The sequence below is a fragment of the Phascolarctos cinereus genome, unplaced genomic scaffold, assembly GCF_003287225.1.
Source record: "Phascolarctos cinereus isolate Bilbo 61053 unplaced genomic scaffold, phaCin_HiC Scaffold_4;HRSCAF=312, whole genome shotgun sequence".
NCBI classification, from domain to species: domain Eukaryota; kingdom Metazoa; phylum Chordata; class Mammalia; order Diprotodontia; family Phascolarctidae; genus Phascolarctos; species Phascolarctos cinereus.
In genome coordinates, this window is record NW_027555847.1 from 595,038,756 (window position 1) to 595,058,443 (window position 19,688).

At 39.6% G+C, this 19,688-nt stretch overlaps 1 protein-coding gene across 3 annotated transcripts in view; it reads left to right on the plus strand.

The window, feature by feature from the left end:
• Window positions 1-19,688, plus strand: part of GRHL2 (grainyhead like transcription factor 2) — a 237,252-nt gene that overhangs the window by 209,590 nt on the left and 7,974 nt on the right. For 2 of the 3 annotated variants that reach the window (XM_020969479.2, XM_020969486.2), the window contains exons 13-14: window positions 5,242-5,336; window positions 13,538-13,623. In XM_020969479.2, the coding sequence (XP_020825138.2) occupies window positions 5,242-5,336; window positions 13,538-13,623 (181 nt within the window). The remainder of the gene's footprint in view (window positions 1-5,241; window positions 5,337-13,537; window positions 13,624-19,688) is intronic. The other variant, XM_020969495.2, reaches the window with a different exon arrangement.

The window sequence follows — 19,688 nt, forward strand, 5'->3', positions numbered from 1 at the left end:
GAGTGGTTCAATAACTTACTCAAATCTCAAGTCACCAGAGACTTGAGACCCTGCTTACTCATCCTCCAGAACGTGGAGAGTTCCTTATGGGCATTTGCAATTGGATCAGTGTGGTCACCTGAGGAGTTAGGCTTTCAAAACCCAGACCCTTGCTGCCTTGAGCAGAGTATTTATTTTAAAGGTTCTGAAATCCGCTTTCCTACCAACTTCACTTTCCTCATTAAACATAACAACATTACCATTAAAATGAGAACAAAATGCTATGTTTTATACTGTCACCAATCTGTATGAATTATAGCATGTCATTTTATGATTTGCATTAAATACCCAGCCTTGCTTCCAGCTGGTGATATGAGATTCCCATACCAGAACACCCAAGCCTTTCCCCCAGAGACCTCCTAGTGAGGCATTGTCACAAGGCAGAGACTCTGTCACCATTGGGAAATGCTATTCAGACAGATGCTGTAGCAATAATGAATGCAATTAAAAAAGGAAATTCAAGGGGACATGGAGGCGGAAAGCAACTGGCAGCCAGTCACCCATACCCTAATAAGATCACTAAGGATGGTTAGGTGCTTTTTGAAATAATAGGGGAAGTGCTCAGTTTGACTTCCCCTGCAGAATCCAAGTCTCAGCTTCTTTGCCCTACTAAGCTTAATGAACTAAGTTCTCCAAAATGCTAAAATTCCATCTGGGGATTAAGTTACTCACGAAGAAGGTTGATTAACTCTCTTAAGCCATTAAGGTATCCTAATGCCAAATGAGAAAAGAAGAGAGAGTAGGAAAAAAAATAAGGAAAGGGGAAAGAGTGGAAAAAGAAAAAAATTCTGACTGCATAGGGAATAGAAGTTTGCCTAGAGATAAAAATAAGGCAGAAAAGGAAAAATATGTGAGTATTGAGGAAATGGGAAAGAATGGCAACCAAGTCAGAACAGGGTTTTGAAATAAGGAAAACTAATTGAAGGGAGAGAAATCTCTTTTTAAGGAGACAAAACCTGTGCCTTTGTCATAAAATTTTAGAGCTAGAAAGGATTTTCGATATAATCTGGGTCCTTTTGTACCAAGGAGGAAAATGAGATGTAGAGTAGTCAAATTGCTTGCTCTCCCTACCAGTAGTTTCTTACCTTGGATTACCTTCAATTTACCCAGTATACATCTTGTTTGTGCATCATTGTTTTCATGTTGTCTCCCCCATTAGAAAGTGAGCTTCTTGAGGGGAGGCACTGTTTTTGCCATTCTTTGTATTCCCAGCCCTAAATACAGTGCCTGGCATTTACTAGGTACTTAATAAATGCTTCTTCTTGTTGTGATAGAGCCGAAACTAGAACCCAGCTTGTAAATTAAATTAACAAACATGTATTAAGCATCTACTATGTGCTAGGCACTATACTAAGGGTTACAAAGAAAGGCAAAAACAGTGCCTGACCTCAAGGAGCTCAAATTCTAATGGGACAGACAACATGAAAACAACCATGTAAATAAGTACAGGATAATATACTGAGTAAATGGAGCTTGGAGGTACCAGAGATATAAAGATGAGTGATAGGGGGTTCACGTTCTGGAGAGGAGAGGAGAGAGAACATATAAATGAATATTTTACAGAAAATAGCAGAAGTATATGAGAAGTGCATATTTGTAAGTCCAAGAATGAAGAGATCATTTGCAATTTCCTATGTCCCAATCCATACCTCTTTCTTAGTAACAAGTTAATGAACAAGGATATTCTTTGGTAAAACAACAGAGAGACAGACTTCCGGTTGAAAAGAAGTTGCTTTTATCTTCAGTACCATCTCTTAGCAGCTATGCCCCTCCCCTCCTCACATTGCACCAGACATAGTCACTTTGCTGCCTTGGAGGAATGGGTATCTGGTGCTGCCTGACTCCTGGCTCAGATTGTCTTTCTGGGCACTTTCTCTTTGTCTCTACAAGAGAGCCTTGGCTTTGACATTTCTGAAGGGAAACCAGATATTTTGCAAGGTCATTTTGTAGACTTAATTGCAGAGTAGCTAAGAAAAGAACTGGGACTAACTTGTATGTTCCAGGACCAACAGCTATTTTGACCACAGGCACAGAATTTCCAAGCTGGTGGAGACAGCAGAGTTCAACTAATCCAACACATGTGTACACAGAAATTCCATCTACGATATCCCAGATGAGTGGCCATCTCTGTTGGAACAAGGAATTTGCTACCTTTGGAGATATCTGGTTCCACTTCTTTCTGTTAGGAAATTTTTTCATTGTGAGGAGCTGCAATTTCCCTCTCCATAAATTCTACTCATTAATTACTTATCATTCTGCCATCTGGGATCAAAGCATAGTCTTTCTTCTGTGTGACAGTCCTTCAGAAAAGTCAGCCAGCACCCATACCCTCTGAATCTATCCCAAACTCTGTTTCTTCAGGCTGACCATTTTCAACCAATCCTTGTATAGCATGGTCTCCATTACCTCCCCATCACATCTGGATTTCCTGCCCTTGGACATGCTCTAGGTTCTCAGCATGACTCCTGAATTTCAGTTCTCCAGATGTGGTCAGACCAAGGCCAACTACAGAAATACTGTATCTCCCATGTTGTTCAGGACTGACACAGTACCCTTCTACATAGCCTAGTGTGGTATTAGGCTTCCAGGTCATGCTACTAATCATGTTGAGCTTACAACCCACCAAAAACTAAAAAAAAAAAAAAAACCCAAACTCAGCTGTCCATCACATTAACTCTCATCTGACCACAATTCCTCCATCCTCTGTTTGTCTGGTTGCTTCTTAAAAACCAAACTGTGGGACCTAACATTCATTACTATTGAATTTTATCTTATTAGATTTGACTCATTATTGAGATCTTTTGGGATCCTGATTTTATTATCCAATATGGTAAACCATCACTCTTGGATTCCTGTTATCCACAAATTAGATAAGCATGCCATCTCTGCTTTCCTGAAAGTCATTGAAAAAAAATGTTTACTTAAACAAGGTCAGATCTCTATGGTACTCCATGGAACACTTTTCTCCAGATTTGCATTCATCTATAATGGCTACTCTTTGGGTTCAGCCATTCACCCAGTTCCAAATCCACCTAAGTGCACTGTCATCTAGTCCACATTTGTCTACCCTTCCTTGTATGTAAGGACATCATCTGAGGCTTTCTCAAACGCTTTGCTGAAATCCAGTTGTAATATGTCTATGGTATTCCTCTAATCCTTGAATTACATTTTCTTTAGAAAAGTTAAAATTAAGTGCCTGCCAGCCATGAGTGCAGCATATTAAAATTTTGTTGAGCCTAAACTCTTTTTTCATGAGCAAAGTGGGAAAATAATATAAGGATATAAAGCCAAATATACTTCCCAGAATCATAGAAATCATGAAATCAACCAACACGGAGCCCAAACTGTATCCTGGATTACCTACTGACTTAACTATGTTCTTTATTGATAAGACATTAAAACTCTCAGATCCTAAGTTTCTGCACCATTAGAATGGAGGCAGCAATACCTCAGGATGCTAGATTTAAGATAGTAGATTTTAAAATGCCTTTCAAGTATCCTGAGGTGCTAAGGATATGAAAGATTAAAAACACTTTGAGGTCTCCAGGTGAGAGGTATAGAGTGCTGGACTTGAAATTAGGAAGCCCTCAGTTAACATCTTGCCTCAGATACTTACTAGCTGTGTGGCTTTGGACAAATCACTTAACCTTTTCCAGCCCGTTTCCTCATCTGCAAATAGGGATAATAATAACATTTACCTCACAGAGTTGCTGTGAAAATCAGATGTGATAACACATGTAGAGTGTTTTGTAAACCTTAAAATGCTTTATAAATGCTATTAATAATAATAATTCAAGATGTTCTTTAAATAACAAGTTGGCAAGATTCAGATGATAGAAAAAATTGTGTTTTCGTATCTGGAAAAAATGATCAGAAGTCAGCAGGTCTAAGAAACTATAAAGCAGATTAGTCAGAAAAAGATGAGCTCTATTCAGAGACCCAAGGTAAACAAAAGGAGGTATCAAGGTTTAATTCTCCATCTATTTACCAACAAGAAATTGGTTGGCCATTAACAACTGGATTTCCTACATCTTGAAAGGGTAATTATGTCACTTACTGGGCCTCTGCTGCCTGGCCTCAAACTTCTTGGTAGAATAAGACCTGCCCCTATGACCTGTATTTATGACATGCTAACCTGGGGAAGGAAGGGGATTAATAAAAGGAACTTACAATAGAGAGAGAAAAAAAACCCAAACCAACCTCCTTCATCTAAGCAGGACCTCCTGATTTTTTCTGCTCTCTGACTTTGGTAAGAGGCACCATGGATTGAATGCTGGTTCTGTGTGGCAGGATAACTGGCTTCAGATCTTAGGTCTATGTACTTGCTATCTTTGGGACCTGGGCAAGTCTAATCACTTAATAGCTCACTTTTGAGCCTTTGTCCTTAGCTAAAAATGGAGATTAAAATATTCATATTATTACCCATCTCACAAGTTTAGAGCAAAGTACCTACTGAACTTTAATGTGCTATGTGTAAATGAAAGCTGTTGTCTACCATTGACGTTTTTCTAAACTTTAATTTTCAGTTCTATACTTAAAAAATGAGAGAATGACTACTTTCCTCTTGTTTCTATTACTATCATTCACTATCATTTCATATTTATTGAGGGACTACCATGTACCATTGTTTAGTCCTAATGCTAATGGGATGCTTTCTAGATCCTACTTAGGTATGGATTATCTACATTAGTGACCCACTTCTACTAGAATGGTTGGATTGTTACTTTTAATTGGTTTCTTTGTAACAATAATGCTCAGAAAGAACCCTTCTTGGGAGCAGTCTTCTAAACTGCCTTGTGAGCTAAGTGTGATACTAGGGTAGAGGTGTGTTCCTGCTATGCACAAAATGGCAGCTCTCCACTTTCTTATGCCCTCTACCTCCCTGTTCTTCTTTCTCCCTATTATTACCCTCTTCCTCTACTCCATTCTGCACCTTCTACCTCATTTCTTAGTTGTGCCTGATCCTAAGAATCCCCAGAAAGCTGAGGGTTGAGTTCAGTCTCTTTCTTTGTCTCAATACCAGCTACTTCCTAAAGAAATGAGACACTTCATTCTCCCTTTGGAAGCCCTGCTTCTCGTTCTTGGATGGTGATGAAGAGGGATACCAAAACCCCCACCTACTATTTAGGGCATTGTTTTACCTCCCTTTGTTTGGTCACTCTGTGTGTGTTTTATCAATAAATTGCTTGTGTTCTTTTCTAGTAGCAGTGTCCTTGTTAAAAGGATGTTCAGGCCAATGGAGGAAGAGTTTGGTCCACCACCTTCTAAGCAGATGAAAGAAGAAGGAATGAAGAGAGGTACTTAGCAGCTAGAGGCACCACATTTCACTGTCATCACTATGGTTATACAATGCACATTCACCCATTTGAGTTTGCCAAGGACAACACTCACCTCAGCTCAGTCTCTCCAGTCATTTATGGGGCTGGTTGTTGGTATCACATAAACTAGGCCACACAGGATGACTGAAGGAAAATAGCTTCAAGAGTATAATAAAACTTATAATTATATTATTATATATAACATACATAAATATATATTATACATATAATAAAACTTATGTCACTTATACACACACCTACACCAGGGAAATTATTTCTTTTAATTATTTTTAAAAATTATTAAAAAATTTTTTTCAGGAAAATTCTAAGGAACCATATCAAGCAACAGGGCTCTAAACATGTTAATTATTTAAAAATGAAAACAACCCTTCCCCCCCAAAAAAAAAACACTTAAAGTAACCCATCTGCATTAGACATGGTGAAAGCTTCAGTCTCAGGGGACCTGAATACCATTTGTAAACAGATCTGGCTGACCCATGAAGTTGCTTGGGCAAATTGGAAAGTTGCAAGCTATGCCCATAACAATATTGTTGGTTGCTCTTGGGCCTGAGGCAAATGCCTGATTGAGTGGAGGCAAGCCTGGCCCGCTGTACCAAAATATCTTTAGCCTGCCACTGAGGCTATGATCTTTGCTTCTTGACTTCTGCCTGTGGTCTTTGGTTATTGACTTCTCAACTTCTAACTTCGGGGCATTCATTTGTGAGTCACAAATGTTGTAGAGGTTTCCTGGACCCACTGCAGCAGGTGGGATTTAGATTAGCCATAATGAAGCATTCCTGATGGTGGAAGTTGGTCAACTCTGTAACTGGTTTTCAAAAGAAGTTACAGAAGGTGGTTTGTTGTTTTTTATTTTTTTTTAAACCAGATAAGCCCGGTTTATATAGACATCATCTTTAAGGCAGTCATGACTAGGTGACCTGCCACATCCTTGTGATTCATTGTTTTCAATAAAGAGAGCCAAGCGTAGTTCCACTCAAACCACCTTTTGGTGTTTGGAAAGAAACTACTCAAATCCTGGTACTATTTTTAGTTTTCATTTACTTCTCCTTTTCACTGTTCTGTGAAGGGATTAAGCAATGAAAGCACAGAAATTCCCCCATGCAAGTCTGTCCTATCTAATTTCCCATTTCTGTTTAGATGGACTTGGGGGGATTTGCTAACAGACAAACTCAAGCTCTTTTTCGTGAGATTTTCCTGAATTGGGTTGGCAACCTGAGCACTGTTAACTGAGACTCCTGAAAATGTTTCCATCGGTGTGTTGTAAGAAGAACAGCACTAGACTGAGAGGGCAGATGTATGGATCCTGATCCTGGCTCCTCAACTAATTAGCTCTATAGCCTTGAACAAGTCACTTAAACTCTCTGGAACTCAGTTTCTCCACTTATATATTGATGAAATTGTACAAAATGATCTCCAAAGTCCTTTCAGTGTCTATAAGCCTATGATCCATAAAATCTGACGCCTTATCATGACCTACTGCTTGCCCCAGTTCCTAAGAAGCAAAATCTACTATTTCTAATCCTAAACTTTCACAGTCAGTGGGTCCTTCTTTGTTTTTTCACATAGAATAATACATTTTAAATGTATAGTTAATTAAAATTTCAGAGAAGCATGCCCACCGGAGGGGGAGGGCATTAGATTACAGAAGAGTCAGAGAGACCAGTTTAAGCTGCAGCCCCCTGGTAGGAATTCTCAGGAACATTGCAGCAGACCACAAACAACATGAACAACTCAGATTGTTATTTTCCTCCTTCTGATAAATGAGGGCAGGAGAAATAGAGGTGGAAAATGTCTACTTTTATAGAAGGCCAAATTCTGAGTTCATAGTCCTGGAGTCCCCAGGGAAATAAGTGCCCAAAGAGGGGGCACAGTACCACAGCAAAGATACTTTGCAAACTTTATCAGCCAATACCTAATAATGTTTGAATTATATTTTCAACCTTGGAAGAGACTTCTTATAAAATTGAGTTCAGTCAGGCCTCCTTTTCCTTTTGTCCTTCTGTGCTCATGGGATCCTGAGATTTAGAACGGTATTGGACCTTTAAGAGGCCATCTGATCCACCCCATACACTTTACAGACGAAAATATTGAGTCCCAAAGACTTGAAAATGTGACATGTCCAAGGTGTTCCAGCACATGGTCCTCAGTGTGGCTCCATTATGTCTGTGTGACCCTGGGCAAATCATTTCACTTGAATTCTTATCTGTAAAAAGTATGATTTGAATCAGATGACCTTTGAGGTTTCTTTTGGCTCTAAATGTGTGATCCTATGATTTTATCGCTTGACTAATTGCAGTATTCTTGGTTTCTATGGATGCAACCATCCCACCCCCTTCTGGCCAGCCCCCTGCCAACCTTATACCTCCTCGCCTTAAATATTTGCCAACATACCCATAATCTGCTTTAGATCCTAGAGGACATTTTAATTTTATTTGCTTATACAAATACCAGCACCCTCCATGAGCATGGAGGAGTTGATTATTACTACACGATATTTCATTATGTCAGCTTTGGGATCCATAGATTGTGGAAGGATTAAGCAAGTAAAGGAACTACGATATTAAGGTTGTTTTGCTACTGTTTACTGAGCATATCTCACAAATGCTAATGAACCCTTGTGGTTTGTAGGTAGCAGACAGATGAGTAATTACAGGACCTAGAATGAATTTTTATCTTCCTAAGGCTCCACCATTATGAAGGTCTATTCCTCTCCTTCTGGGACAAGGTTCAAAAGATCCATGGAAGAGTCCTTCCATTTCCATGTCAGTAAAAGAATAATAAAATGTTAGAGCTGAGTGGAACATCAGAGATCTCCTAGGCTAACTCCTTCATTTTATAGACAAAAGAAATTGAGTTTCATAGATGCCAACTAAGTTGCATAACAACCACCACCATCATGATGATAATAATCATGTTGATGATAACAACGATGATGAGGACAGAGAGTCGGTATTGGCCTAGAAGCCAGAAAGATCTGGACTCATCCCACCTCTTATACATACTAATTGTGTGATCCTGGGCAAATCATTTAACTTCTCAATACTCTAGGCAGGTCTCTAAGACTGTGAACTACAGGGAATATGCTCACTTACCTCAGTGGAGGGAGTTTCCAAGCCTGGGGATCCATTCCTTATCATTTTCTCTATCTAGTTATAATAATGAAAACAACAACCATTCATCCCCATAGTCTTGTCTGCCACTGGAGTTGTTCCAAAGGTCCTTTCATTGAAGCTAGAGAATACGACCTTACATCCTAATAATTGTATTCAATTATTAAAAAAAAAAACTTTTGTTCAATTATAAAAATGTCATTCTGTACAAAAACCTGCAGAACATTAAACATAAAAGAATAATAACAGGATAGTAACTCATCTCTGGACTGTTTCTACTTGAATTCCATCAAACAAATAAGAAGATAATAATAATTTGATATGTGATTAGGTGGGAAAGCGAATAATGGAAAGAATTATGGCCTTGGAGTCAAAAGACCTGTGTTGACATCTAGTTTCTGACACTATCTGTACCATCACAATCAAATCATTTTTCTTCTCGGAGTTTACTTTCCCCCATCTGTAAAATGGGGATAATTATACGCTACCTTTCCTACAGTATTGCCATAAAGAAAGGGTTGAATAAATGTGAGTTAGTACTACTAATAATTATATCTATAATAAAAAACAAATACTTAATAATAACTATTAATAAAAATATAATTATAATATTATAATTATAAATTATAATTTTTAATGGTCACACACAAGGATTTAGCCATGACATTTATCCCCATATAATGTTTTTCCTGTAGTCTGGCCCTTCAAAGCTTTTATGTACAAACCCTGAAGCAAGTATGAGGGGGGGAAAAGCATCTTTGTGATATGTATGGATGCTGTTATTAAAGTGTTTTGTCAAAGGGACAGAGATAGAGAAAGACCTAAACCCTAGGTCTTTAGCACCACCAATGTGGGTACAATAAGCAACAAGCAAGAGGAAAACATCTTCACAGTAAGAAAAGTGTTGGAGGTGGGGGAGGAATGTGGGCAGGAACACGTTCCAGTGGCTGGTTGCCAGCAACGCCATCTACTTCTGCCTGCCTCTTGCTCTTGATCAGGTTAGCCACTCATGCCTCATGCAAATGTGCAGTTGTACTGAGCTGCCCTTTCAAAACATGGGCGAATCAAGCTCCATGAAGTTATCTGTTGTTTATCCCGCGGAAATTCCTGAGTGTAGATTAGTTCTGCAGGAAACTATTATCATCATTATGGCTATTGTTAGCATTGTCTTGGTACTGACTTACAGGCATGGTTCCTTCAAGGACAATTGGGAGCCTTTCCCACTGAGCAGAATGAGGATGCCTGTGGTGCCCAATGTCCATGATGGAGGAATTCTTCCTGATGTTGTTGTTGTTAAAATTGTCATTATTGCTATTCTCCTGCCATAGAGCTCTAGTTAATAAAGCCCCAGCTCCCTAAGGAAACAGCAGGGAGGGCTCCATAGACCCAGGATGTCAAGGCTTAGCTGTCAACACACTCAGCCAGAGAACATCTGAACAACCTTGCCCCTTGGTTCTGAGCCAACCCAATACAACATCACTTAGATATTTCATTTAACCCTTTACAGTGACACCAGAGACAGTATTAACTGTGACATTTTAGTAGCTGGAGCTTTAAAAGACCATTTGCAGATGAAGAGATTAAGGGTCAGAGAAATGATAAATCTCGTCAAGGTCATTTAGCCAATAAGTGACTGAGGTGGATTGATTCAAACCCAGGTCTATCTCCTAACCCCAGCTCTTCCCTCCAGACCATCCTGGCTTTCCAGTGTCATGGGGCACCATTTTTGTGTTCCTTCTTAGGATTAGAAATTTAAATCTGGAAGGGACTTAAGTGGTGATCTGGTCCAACCCCCTCATTTTTCAGATGAGGAAAATAAGACAGAGAGGCTCACTCAATGTCACATAGGCAGTTAGGAGAGTCAGAATTTGAATTTGTATCCTTGGACTCCAAAGATATTGCCTTTCTCCTTTTCCCTACTGCCTTCAGTGTGGGCCGGCTACAATTTAGATCATATAAACCCCAAGGAACACATCTGCAGGAATATGTTTCCCTTCAATGGGCATATAATGATTTTCCCTCCTATTTGTTCAAAACTAGTTTTCAAGTAATTTTCTCCTGGGATTTAATGAAATGCCTTCTATAACTTACATGTGTATTTATTTCCTCCTGTATCAAATAACAATGCAGCCTTTGATAAAGTCACTAAACCTGTCTGGGCTTTAGTTTTCTGATCTATAAAACAGAAATTTGGACTAGAAGGTGATGGTGAAGATTCGCTTCCACCTCTGACAGTCTATGAACTGTGACCCGATATAAATGGGCAGCTAAGCAGTGAAGTTGATAGAGTGCTGGGCCTAGAGTTGGGATGACCTGAATTAAAATCTGGCCTCTCACACTGTGATCTTGGGCAAGTCACTACATCTCTAATTGTCTCTGTTTCTTCATCTGTGATATGGGGATAAGAACAGCATTTACTTTCCAGGGTTGTTGTGAGGTTCAAATGAGATATTTGATAAGCCTTTAACACAGTACCTGGCACACAGTAGGTGCTTAATAACTGTTCATTCCCTTTGGCTTACCTTATTAAAATTCATTCATCATTAATTTTCTTTACATCCTTTTTCTGAGCAAATGAAATATTAGTCCTAAAACATTAGTTGATGAGATTTATCCGGGCATACTTGGGGATGGAGGTGGTAGGGAAAGTGTGATTTGTCCATTGCATCTTGTCTTATTTTACTGATTAAAAAAGAAAAGAATTTTTTAGTAATGATGCTTTAAAAATATTCTTATATAGCATCCTGTACACAAGAGAATAAAACACAAGCAGAGTCCATCTGTATTTTATGTAGATTTTCCATTCCCCAAAGTCAGTCTTTTATGAGTTAGGGCTTAGGGATTTATATATTAGCTCCAAATCTTTTCATTCCTTCGCCCCTTTCTAGTGACATTCATATCCTTCAGATTGATGCCCCCATTGTAGTTGGGACAGGGATGTGAATGAGTTTTTCTTTAACCATGCATACTGTACATGGTTTTTGTTCTTTTTATTGTTGTTTATAAATATCACACTCCATTCTTCTGAAATAGAAGCATGAGTCATGTCACTGAGGGAGAAAAGAAGGACAGTAAACTTAGGACCAGTGAGTTTTATCTGAATTTCAGATCCTCTAGGATCTTGTGAGAGCTGAGCCACAATGTAACTGGTGAATTGGAAACATGGAAGGAGGGGTTTGAAATGTTTGGCATTGTGGAGAGAGCCCTGAACTGTGGGAGGAGACCAGAGTTCCAGATCCAGCTCTGCCACTAAATAGCTGTTTGATTTTGGCCAAATTGATTAGCTTATAGACCTTAGTTTTCTCATCTATAAAATGGGGGTTTGAACTAGAAGCTGATTGTGAAGGTCTCCTTCTCTCCTCTAACAATCTCTGATCTCTGAACAAATGTGAATAATGCTGGTTGACTAATGCAGAAAGAAACAAAAACTATTTTAATCCCAGCTTTATTTGGGACACAAGAAAATTATAATGAACGTATGGAAGCTTCCTAGGAATGAGCCCCAAGTTCATGTATTTCATGCAGATCCAGTCTGTAATCTCGGTGCCAAAGAGCCACATGAGATTTAAATGGTTTTGGTCAATGGTTAATGTTAAGTGGTAGATGACATTGTACAGTCCTTGGTGAAAACTAACCAGATTCAATCTCAATCCTGAGAAGTGTGTGTGGCCCCTGAATATGTCAGAAAATATTTATCCAGGTTGTTCTATGACACTAACTTACATGGCATAGCACTTTACTGCTTTCAAAGTAGTTGCATAGCTCATAACTTTGGAAAGTCAGGATGGTCTGGAGGGAAGAGCTGGGGTTAGGAGATAGACCTGGGTTTGAATCAATTCCACCTCAGTCACTTATTGACTAAATGACCTTGATGGGATTTATCATTTCTCTGACCCTTAATCTCCTCATCTGCAAATTAGAGGTAATGATACATTTCATTTTCCACCTCACAGAGTCGTTGGGAAGAAATTGCTTGTAAATACTAAAGTCCTATGGAAATAGGAATATTTGATGTGGTTATTATTAGTTAGGAACTGGAACTGTGAGTTTATTGATATAGGGGTCTCCTGAATGAGGGAATTCCATCTACCAGTATAGGTGGGCATCATCTCTATAGCAGAGAGAGCAATCTGGAGCACCGAGAAATAAATTAAATGACTTGCTCAAGGTTACACAGCCTGTATGTTTCAGAAGGGGCATTTGAACCCAGGTCTTTCTGACTCCAAAGCCAGTTCTCACTGCTCTGCCATGCTGTCTTGCTTCGTCACATCATCACCACCACCATCCTCCTCCTCCTCCTCCTCCTCTTCATCATCACTTGGTCTTTAAAATATATCTGTGTTGATGTACAACCATACAACATTAGACTTGAAAGGGACCTGAGATGTCATTAAGTCCAACTCTTTAATTTCATAGATGAGTAGTACTTTCGGGCAGCTAGGTTGCACAGTGAATAGAGTTCTGGGCCTGGAGTCAGGAAGACCTGAGTCCAAATCCATCCTCAGATACTAGCTGTGTGACCCTGGGCAAGTCACTTACTCCTGTTTGCCTCAGTTTCCTCATCTGTAAAATGAGCTGGAGAAAGAAATGGCAAACCATTCTAGTATCTTTGCCACGAAAACCCAAGATGGGGGTCGCAAAAAGTTGGACATGATTCAACAACGACAACAACAACAAAAGGTGCTTTTACCACTATACAGTGGTTCAGGCAAGGCATTATGCTGAGCTAGGGTGCAGGTTCCTGCCCTTAAGTAAGTATTGCGAGCATACAAAACAATATATCAGCCCTCCAGGAGTTCATGCTATTGAGGCACACCTAAGTTATCTGGCATTCAGTAATCACTTCCATGCCTCCTGCTGCACACATTTTACATGAATGCCTCAGTTGCTCTTGTAAAATGATAGCCAGAGGAGGGGTCAGGGACTTAAGTAGCATCATTCCGTCATAGTCCACATCTGAAGACCTGTTTAGTTGGAAGTATTCATCTGTGGCATCTGGGTGCTTTCCGAATCTAATCACTTTCTCCTCTCCTCCCCCTTCTCTTGCAGTGCTTTTGTACGTGAGGAAAGAGACTGACGATGTGTTTGACGCTTTGATGTTAAAATCGCCCACAGTAAAAGGACTAATGGAAGCGGTAAGCAGTGAGCCCTTTTCAACAGCCAGGAAACCTCATCATAGTTTTCTTAACTCAAAACCATTTCTCAAAATGCAGCTTTGACAATTTCTTTGGAAGATATTTTATCAGCAATATTGAGCTTTGTAGAGACTTTGCTTTCTCCCATCTATAGAGAGGGAGAAATGACAATCCCCAAATATTTATGCAGGACTATTGAGAGAATGTTTTGATACAGAATATGATCAGACAGTGAGTTTGCATGTGCTTGTTTACAAAAAACAAAGCAGATGCATCTAGTTTTAAGTCAATTCAACAGACATTTAATTAAACCTCTATCTATAGGGCTACTATCTGCAATCAAGTCAGGTAGTGAGGCAGTGCACCATAATGAATAGACAGCTGGAGTTGGAGATGGGAAAATTTAGGTTCATATCCCATCCCTGACACCTGCTTGCTGTATTTAACCTCTCAGTGCCCTAAGTGACTCTCTAAATGTATAAATTGCAAGGCTGGTAAAGATCTTTATTAATAGAGGGAGTTCCTCACTCTCTACCCTGATGAAATCACAAATCCAGTAAAAAAAAAGTATAGAGCATAGTGATAAGCACTATGCTAGTCTCATAATAAATTCACGCATACAGAAGGAACTGTAACACATACTAAGTATGTTAGAGAGCCACAAAGCAAAATACTCTTGCCCAAAAAGCAGGACTGAGGATAACTTCAGGAAGGATGCAGTCTTCACTTGAGTTGACTTTCCAGAATAAACAAGAACTCAAAGATGAGAAGGAGAGGGAGTAGAGTTCAGGCAGAGGGGAAACAAAGGCATCAAGGAAGGAGAGCCTTGGGTGTGTTTGGGGTGCAGAGAGCTGTCTGCATGCATCTGGGGTACATGGCAGGTACTAAGACGTGGTAAGGCTAGAAAATCAGCTATGTCAGATTGTCACATTATTGTGACATTGTCACAGCTGTGTCACATTATCTGTGAGACCACTAAAGATTTTTGAGCAGATGTTTGCTTCATTTTTTGTTTTCATGTCCTTTTTTAATGGAAAAAGGAGTTGACATTTGAGGAAGAGAGGGAAGTTAAGCATGGAGTGGCCAATAAAATAGAAGAAAAGAGAGTTGTACCATTAGATTGTGAGCTTCTAGAAGGCAAGGTTTGCTTGTTTTTATCCCCAGCACTTAGTACAGCGTCTGGCACAGAGTAAGTGCATAATAAATGCTTGTTGACTTCATTATATTGAAACATTTTTAAAAATCATCTTCATAGGGGCAGCTAGGTGGCGCAGTGGATACAGCACCAGCCCTGAAGTCAGGAGGACCTGAGTTCAAATGTAAACTCAGACCAAACACTTGACATGTACTAGCTGTGTGAGCTTGGGCAAGTCATTTAATCCCAATTGCCTCACTTAAAAAAAATCATCTTCATGCATCCTCCTGCTTTAGTTATTTCTGTAAAGTGTGATTATTCACACAAAAACATAGACAAGCAGAGCAGCTTTCAACAAAAATGTGGAATTTTATTTATTTTTTTTAAAAAGTAAGCTGTTTGCATTTTCATGTGTAACCAGTCCTCTTTTTATATTCTACTTTGCCTATGGAAATGTTCTTTTGTGGTATTCATTAATTTTAAAATAAAAAAATATATATAAAATTGCTATTGTATTGTAGGGAATCCAGGTCAGTTCTAGATGAAAGTGCAAAAGAACTCAGTTCACATCCCTTCATGACAAACTTAAGGAGTCATTCCATATGCTTTGTTCCCCCATCCCAGTGTTTTAGATATTCCTTGAAACAATGCCTAGAACCTGAAAATCTTTTAGTTCCTCAGAGATTTTTTTGAATTGGTCTCTGTTATAACAGGAGGCAACCCATGTAATAAATAATAACATCCTGAAAAGATCAACCTCTGAGTAGCTAGGATAAAAAAAAAGTTGCTCAAAAATCTTTAGTGGTATGGGGCAGTTAGGTGGTGCAATGGATAGAGCACCGGCCCTGAAGTCAGGAGGACCTGAGTTCAAATCTGAACTCAGGCCAAACACTTGACACTTGCTAGCTGTGTGACCCTGGGCAAGTCCCTTACCCCCAATTGCCTAAAAAAAAAAATCTTTAGTGGTCTCACAAATGATGCCCTCCACAATGTGACATAACTGATTTTCTAGCCTTACCACATCTTAGTGCCTGCCACGTACCCAAGAGGCAGGCAGGCAGGTCCCCACACTCCAAACACACCCAAGTTTTTCCTCCCTTGCTGCCTTTGTTCACATTTTCCCCTCTGCCTGAACTCTACTCCCTCCCCTTCTCACCTTTTAATTCTTGCTTATTCTTATATAAAGATACTTTTGTAGTCCTTAAAGCTGTGTCTTCTAACTGAATGTGGATGGCATTTGGGGCATCCCTCATGCACATTACTAGATTAATTCCAAAACTAATTCACAACCTTTGAATTCTACCTCTGTCTTCTAGGCTTCTACTTTCTCCCAAAGCTCTACAACACTTGTGCATTTTGTAGCAATTTTCCAAATAATCTGTCTATGCTGGATGCTGATGAAGCAACTGAGGGAGGCCTTCTTTTGGGAGGTGAAGTCACTTGCCCAAGAGTCAGATGTGCAATCTGAACCCAAGTCCTCTGACTCCAGGGTCTAGTACACTCTCCCTCCCTCCCTCTCTCTCTCTCTCTCTCTCTCTCTCTCTCTCTCTCTCTCTCTCTCTTCTCTCTCTCTTTCTCTCTCTGTCTCTTTCTCTCTCTGTCTCTTTCTCTCTCTCTCTCTCTCTCTCTGTATATATATATATATATATATGTATGTATGTATGTATGTGTATATATATACACACATATATAATTTTAATTAAGAAAAATTCACCTTCTCTCTCTAATACTCCGACCCTACCTTCCACCCTCATTGAGAATGAAAGAAAAACAAAATCCCTGTTAACAGACATGTGGATAATCAAACAAAACACATTTCCAAGTTGATATCATACCTCATAACTTCTTACATTTTCTTCTTTTTTTACAGTCTTTTGAATTTATTTTTTGTTGTCTCATAGAATCACTGGCTTCTATTCTAATAATAATACTATTCTAATTCTTCCATTCTAATTTTTAGGGAGTTTGTTATTTGGGCAAGGCTTTGCAATTCTTGTGCTAAGTAAGATATTAATTCTCTTTCCAATTCTTCTGTTAGCTCTCTTGTCTTTTCCAAATTTTTTCTAGTGCTCTCATTTCACTTATAAAAATATTTGTAACTCTTTATCAAAAAAACCAATGTGCTTTATCTCTTCCAGGAATTGCAGTTAAATTTGTGCCCAAGCTATATTTTTCTCTGAAGCTTTGCTTGTAGATGTTTTGGAGTTGACCTCTTCTTCTGAGTTTATGTGTTGAGCTTCCCTATCACCATAATAGTTTTTGATGGAGCATTTCTTTTGTTTGTTTGTATTTTTGGTCATTCTTCCAGCCTATGCCCTAAATTCAGACTTTGTATGAAGGTCAGACCCTGCGTACTTTTTGAAGGAATTTCTGGGTTGGTCCTTTAGCTTCTTTCTTGGGGTGCTGAGTGCTCTCAAAGACGGTCTAACCTGGGAACCTGCAAGCTTTCAGCGCTCCCAAAGTGGTCTGCTCCGGGGCAAAGTCGGATTGCTGCCTCCCTGGTTTCAGCTCTGCAAGTTCCTGGCCTGGGTTTGGATCTGAGCAGCTAGTTCGGAGTGACAGAACTGTAGACGCTGGGATTCTTGCCCTCATTATTTCTCTGCCACACTTCTGCCACTTACTTCCAAAATTGCCCCTTGCTCAGTTTACAGGCTAAAGCTTACCATTGTTTCTCACGCTGGCGTGCCACCCCTGGGCAATGCAGTGCCCTTCCTCAGCCTACCCTGGGTTTGTGCCTTGGAACTGGGTGCTGGATGATTGGTAGAGTTGGAAGTTGGCATCTGTTCCTGTCACAGGGCCCTGGTATGGGTCTGGGAGCTACTTTTTGTTCTGGTGCACAATCTTGCCCTGTGTTGGAATGTTTTCCATGGTCCCATGCTCCTGCCTAAACTCTTTCTCCAGTGTCTGTAGACCTCTCTATCTTCCTGTGCTGACCTGGGCTGGGAGAATGATTCATTGACTTTTTCTGGGTTTTCCCTCATTAGGATTTGGTCTGGTGCATTTTCAAGATCTGTTTGTAGAAGTTTGGGAGAGAGCTCTCTGTATTTCTTTCTGCTTCTTTACCATCTTAGTTCCACCTTACCCCTTCTATGCTACCATGCTAACTTACCTAAAATGCCCTAGTAGTAACTAACAGAACCAGCGTTCAAACTCAGGGCCTCTGATTCTAACCCCCTTGTACCATATTGCCTCTTTTAATACAGGGAAACACTGATAAAGAAAGCCTCTACCTCACAAGACCTACGTGATGAATCTGATTTTGTCTTTCCTCTGTGGCTCAGTAGTCATGACGTTCTGGTTTAGTGGTTCATTATTCTTGGTCCTGCTTATTAATTCCTACTTAGTCGTGATGGTGCTCAGAACAATGACATACTCCCAAAGAAACTGACAAAAGACCTATCTAGTAACTAGTTTTCTTGGCAAATACCCCTAAGAACCAAGTACTTGGTTCTTAGGCTTTCCTTATTATTCCCCCACCATCTTCCAGTGCCCCACCTAGGCAGCCAAGCTAAATGACTGACTAGAACGAACCTAGAGGACCTGCTCCATGATGCGAAGTTTCCAACACAGGCTTAGGCTGGCATAGGAGCCCCTTAAACTCAGTAAGAAGAGATGTGACAGATTACTAATCCCTTTCCCCAAATGGGATAAAAACCCCGGATATTCATGTCATGGCAACTGGAAGTGGATAGATGATTGGACAGGTACATGGCTGGACCCAACAGATGTAGAGGACTTAACTAGAGTTTGTTGATTGATTGATTGATTTGTAAAGTGAGGAGATTGGACCCAGTGACTTCTGAGGTCAGAAGTAATAGGTCTATGATCCTGTCACTATAATCATCCAGGCTTACATTTTGTAATCTATAAAATGAATAGGTTGCACTAGATGACCTCTAAGCTTTCCTGAGAGTCCTAAATCTATGATCAACATACATATGGTATTGTTTTATGAATTTTCGATTACATGCTTTGAGTATCCTCTCAGTGTCTGGATTTCTCATGACATTTGGTGTTCCTTTGGACTATAAGTTTGAAAAATGAGTTGTTATTTTTGTCCAGACCTCTAATTTCCTTGATATAGGGAATTCCTGGTGAGAAAACTTTTCACATCAATGTCGATGACATCTACTTTATATTTCATAGTCTTAGAGAGTTGCCTGAGGGTACTGAAAAGTTAAGTGACTTGCCTAAGGTCACATAGCCAATATGTGTCTGAGAGACTTGAACCCAGATATTCCTGATTCCAAGGGTGACCTTTTTTTAATTTTTTAAATAAAAAAAAATTTTTTTTTTGACTAGGCAATGGGGTTAAGTGATTTGCCCTGGGTCACACAGCTAGTAAGTGTTATGTGTCTGAGGCCAGATTTGAACTCAGGTCTTCCTGAATCTAGGGCTGGTGTGCTATCCACTGTGCCACCTAGCTGCCCCCACAAGGGTGACCTTCTATCTACTACACCATGCTACCAGTAACTATTTTTATTGGATTACATAAACTCATGATAATTTACCTTATCAGTAATCACTGCATAATTTGTATTAAAATTTTAAATGTGGTGCAGTGGATAAAGTGCTGGGCCTGAAGTCAGGAAGACTCATCTTCCTGAATTCAGATCTGGCCTCAGACACTCACTGGCTCTGTGACCCTGAGCAAGTCACTTAACCCTGTTTGCCTCAGTTTCCTCATCTGTAAAGTGAGCTGGAGAAGGAAATGGCAAACCACTGTAGTATCTTTGCCAAGAAAACCCCAGATGGGGTCACAAGAGTAAGACATGACTGAAGTGACAACAAAAATAATGATAATTACAATTGGCATTGTCCAAAAGATTCTGTTTTTCCTTACTCCGTTTTACAGACTATGCTCAGGTTAAAAGTTACAGAAAGATCAGATCTGTAGAACTGATGGCGATGTTTAAGCTCTTACTTCAGA